Consider the following 3734-nt stretch of genomic DNA (forward strand, 5'->3'; position numbering starts at 1 on the left):
CGCTCAGTAGAGGGAGAGCCACGAGCCCTGTGGAGTGAAGGAGGGACCCTCGGGGGCACTGAGGGTCTCCATGCAGCAGAACGTTAGCCATGTGTAACCCCCGACTCACCGCGATTTGGCTGTGGATCTTCTGGGCACCCGCCGGGCTGCTCTAAAGGCTCAGGGGCTCCCTCACTGCAACCTTGGACGCGGGGACACTCAAAAGAAGAGGGAACTTTGGTCGGAGGGGCTGGCAGCTGATCAGTAGAGTGAGGAGGTCAGGGTTCAGGAAGAGTCAAGATGAGGACTGTCTTCCCCGACAAACGGGTGCCTCAGGACCCTCCCATGTGATCAGAGCTTCCTCCCGGGCAAACATTGGGAAGGGGGGCAGAGGTCTGAGAGGGGAGCTTGGAACCTGGTTGTGAAGGGACAGCCCATGAGACAGCAGAAGGAAGGTGTTGGGACCCTTCGGTGGGAGGGCTGAGTACACCCTCCTGTCCTCGTCTGGGGTGACAGGGAAGGTGGCAGCGTCAATTTCAGACAGGAGAGGGAACGGGCTGGGTATGGGAGAGAGGGCGTTGGATATGGGGGTGTCTCGCACCAATTTTCATCCTGACTCTGAATGTCAGCTGAGAGGACTTGCCTCCCCTGCTAGCAGCCACTGCCCGCCCCTTCTAACACCCAGGCAGGACTGTCTGCTGCGCCCCAGGGCTCACTTTTCCTTGCTACTCAGCGGTCTCAGGGGACACGCTGAGCAGGAGAACAGGAGCCCTGTGGGTCCTAGAGCACTGGCCTCGAGGACCCCTCAGAGGTGGCTTCCATTCCATTCAGGGGGGACTCTCCTCGCTGAAGGTTCTCACAGCTTGTCCTTGTCCCTCCTCCAGGTGCCCTCCTTGCCTGCTTTCCTGCCCGGACTTCCACTTGTGGTCCCTGACCTGCTGTCACCATGCCTCGGAGGCACAAGAATAAGTCCCATGCCCGCGAGAAACGCCACCAGGTCCGGGGGGACACTCAGGAGGCCCAGGCCAGTGCTGCTGCAGCCCCAAAGGAGGAGTGCCCCTCCTCCCCCTCTTCTGCTCCTCAGGGTTCTCCCCTGAGCTCCCCTGCTGCTGGCGATCGCCAGGAGCTTCAGGGAGCCATGGCCCCTAGCTCTCCTGATGCAGGGCTTTCCTGTGCAGGATCTGATGAAGGTGCCCAGGGCCCAGAGGAGGAAAGTGCAGGTGCCTCCCAGGCAGCCCCTGCCACTCAGAGCACTCGCAAAGATCCTCTGGCCAGGAAGGCCAGGATACTGGTGGAGTTCCTGCTGGAGAAGTACACCAAGAAGGAGCCCATCACGCAGAAGGCCCTGATGAAAATCATCAGCAGGAAGTACAGGCAGCACTTCCCTGAGATCCTCAGTACAGCCCGTGAGTGCGTGGAGCTGGTCTTTGGCCTGGGGATGAAGGAAGTCGACCGTAGCAGGAACATCTACACCCTCATCAGCAAGCTCAACCTCGGGGGGAACAACTGTCCGAGTGGTGAGGGGGGGCTACCCAAGTCCGGTCTCCTCATGGTGCTCTTGGGGGTCATCTTCATGAATGGTAACCGTGCCACTGAGGAGGAGATCTGGGAATTCCTCAGTATGTTGGGGATCTATGCTGGGAGGAGGCACTGGATCTTTGGGGAGCCCAGAAGGCTCATCACCAAAGATTTGGTGCAGAAGGAGTACCTGAACTACCTCCAGGTGCCCAATAGTGATCCTCTGCGCTATGAGTTCCTGTGGGGCCCAAGAGCTTGTGCTGAGACCAGTAAGATGAAGGTACTGGAGGTTCTAGCCAAGTTCCACGGTAGGGTCCCTAGTTCCTTCCCAGACCTCTATGAGGAGGCTCTGAGAGATCAGGCGGAGAGAGCAGGGCTGAGAGATGCTGCCAGGGCTCCACCCATGGCTGAGGCTAGTGCCCCTTCCAGGGCCAAGTCCCGCAGCTCCTCCCACATCTAGGGAGGGGGCAGGGCACTTTGTTCCCTTTGTGTTGGAAGAGAGCAGTCAGGGTCCTAAATACTGCAGAGTAGTAGGGGTGGAGGGAACAAAACCCATATCTTCTTACAGTTTTAAATGGTAAGGAAGGTTAGGTCTAGTTTAGCAAAATATATTATGTTTTATTTTATCCATATGAGAAATATATAGTGAATGATGATTTAAAGTAGAAAGGTAAAGAGGTGAAGGAAGTGTTTAGTATTTTCAAATGTTCTTACTTTGGATAAGGTTTATTGTGTTTCAGAATTCAAATGTATGAATTATATAGTTTCTAGTTGTTTTAATGTTTTAAAATGTTTTAATGTTTTAAAAGTTTGGGTATTTGTAAAACACTGAAAGTACCAAATATACTGTTCACAATGCAAACAAGATAACATGACATTAGAAGAGAATTTTTCTTCAAGAGCAGTCAAGCTTCTAAAGAGTGTGTGGTAGTAGGGGATAGATTACATTATTTCAATCACATTTCTCTCTCTATTTCACAGGAGTAACTTCTACATATTCTTTTTTTTACAAATATTTTTACTTCTAAGAGGTTGTTTTTCTTCAGAGTATTAATTTGGTAATGATACTGCTGTTATATTCACTGCTGTTTTAAAAGTTTTAAAGATAGAGTTTTGGTAGACATAAAAGACATTTAGGAGCCATCTGTATTGTCTTTCTGATCTACAAGTAGGTAACATAGCACTGCAAGAGTGATTTTCATGCTAATGTGAAAGAAGACCACAGAAACTATTGAGAAACAAAAAGAAAATGGAGAAAAGAATAGAGTAAAAAGTCTGTAACTTGTGGTTTACCTTATTTTAAACTTCATTTTAGTAAAAATAAAAAATACTCTGACTTATTTAGCTCATTTAAGAATATTTGTTTCTTTTGCCCTAATTCACTGCATATTCTCTGCTCTCTCCTGCATTAAAAATAAACTCAGATTGGAAGGTGATATTTGAGGGGTTCATAGTAATCATACCTTCCACTTGTTAAAAACCAATACTTCTTCATCAGTATGCCACTGCTTTATATGTAGTACATGCATTCCAGCATTCATGCAGGATCAGATTTAGCAGACTGCATTTAGGGATGGATAACTTGCCAATTTCTCAAGTTCACAAACTGATGAAGTGACCTTCCTGGGACTAGTCCCCCGATCTGGATTAGTGCAGAGCCCACAATGTGTCACTCCTCCCAGCCTAAGCCAGACATCATGTCTTTTCATTCATTTTTCCTCTAAACACTCCAAAAAATGTGTCTTGTTGGATACATGGGGCCCTTGTCCCAAAGAACTGTTTTGGAATAAAGTTTGAAAAATGCTGATAAATGAATGGTATGAAAGAAGACAAAACTACTCAGGGACAATGTGGTCATGAACACATGCAATGTCAGATACCCTGAAAAGATCAACATGCCCTCATTTATCCTTCCTGAGTCTCAGGGACATAAAAGCCTTAGCTTAAGCGCTGTGTCCTCAGGTCAATGGACGAAAGAGTCCCAGCCTCCGATAGTTATCAAGGGGAAAATTTTAGAACACTAGGGGTCCCACAAACTATATCCTGCTTCTTGCCTTATATAGTCATGGGGAGAGCAGACTGTCTGAGGTGCGCCTTCCTTTCCTGCAGGGCAAGGGTGGAGGGGTTCTAAGGGAGCTGAGCGCCTTGGTCTTGCAACAGCAGCTCCAATTCTGCCCAAGTAGGAGATCCTAACGCCTTCATAGGATTTACAGTGAGGACACTGGGTGCTGATGAGT

General features: G+C 48.9%; 1 protein-coding gene across 1 annotated transcript; it reads left to right on the forward strand.

Annotated features, from left to right (window-relative positions):
- Positions 1–925: 925 nt before the first annotated feature.
- On the forward strand, positions 926–1957 carry LOC114112025 (melanoma-associated antigen B4-like). The gene has a single exon (XM_042241990.1). It carries the CDS (start codon positions 926–928, stop codon positions 1955–1957), a length of 1032 nt encoding a protein of 343 aa, XP_042097924.1.
- The last annotated feature ends 1777 nt before the right edge of the window (positions 1958–3734 follow it).

Source organism: Ovis aries, chromosome X (assembly GCF_016772045.2).
Source record: "Ovis aries strain OAR_USU_Benz2616 breed Rambouillet chromosome X, ARS-UI_Ramb_v3.0, whole genome shotgun sequence".
NCBI classification, from domain to species: Eukaryota; Metazoa; Chordata; class Mammalia; order Artiodactyla; family Bovidae; genus Ovis; species Ovis aries.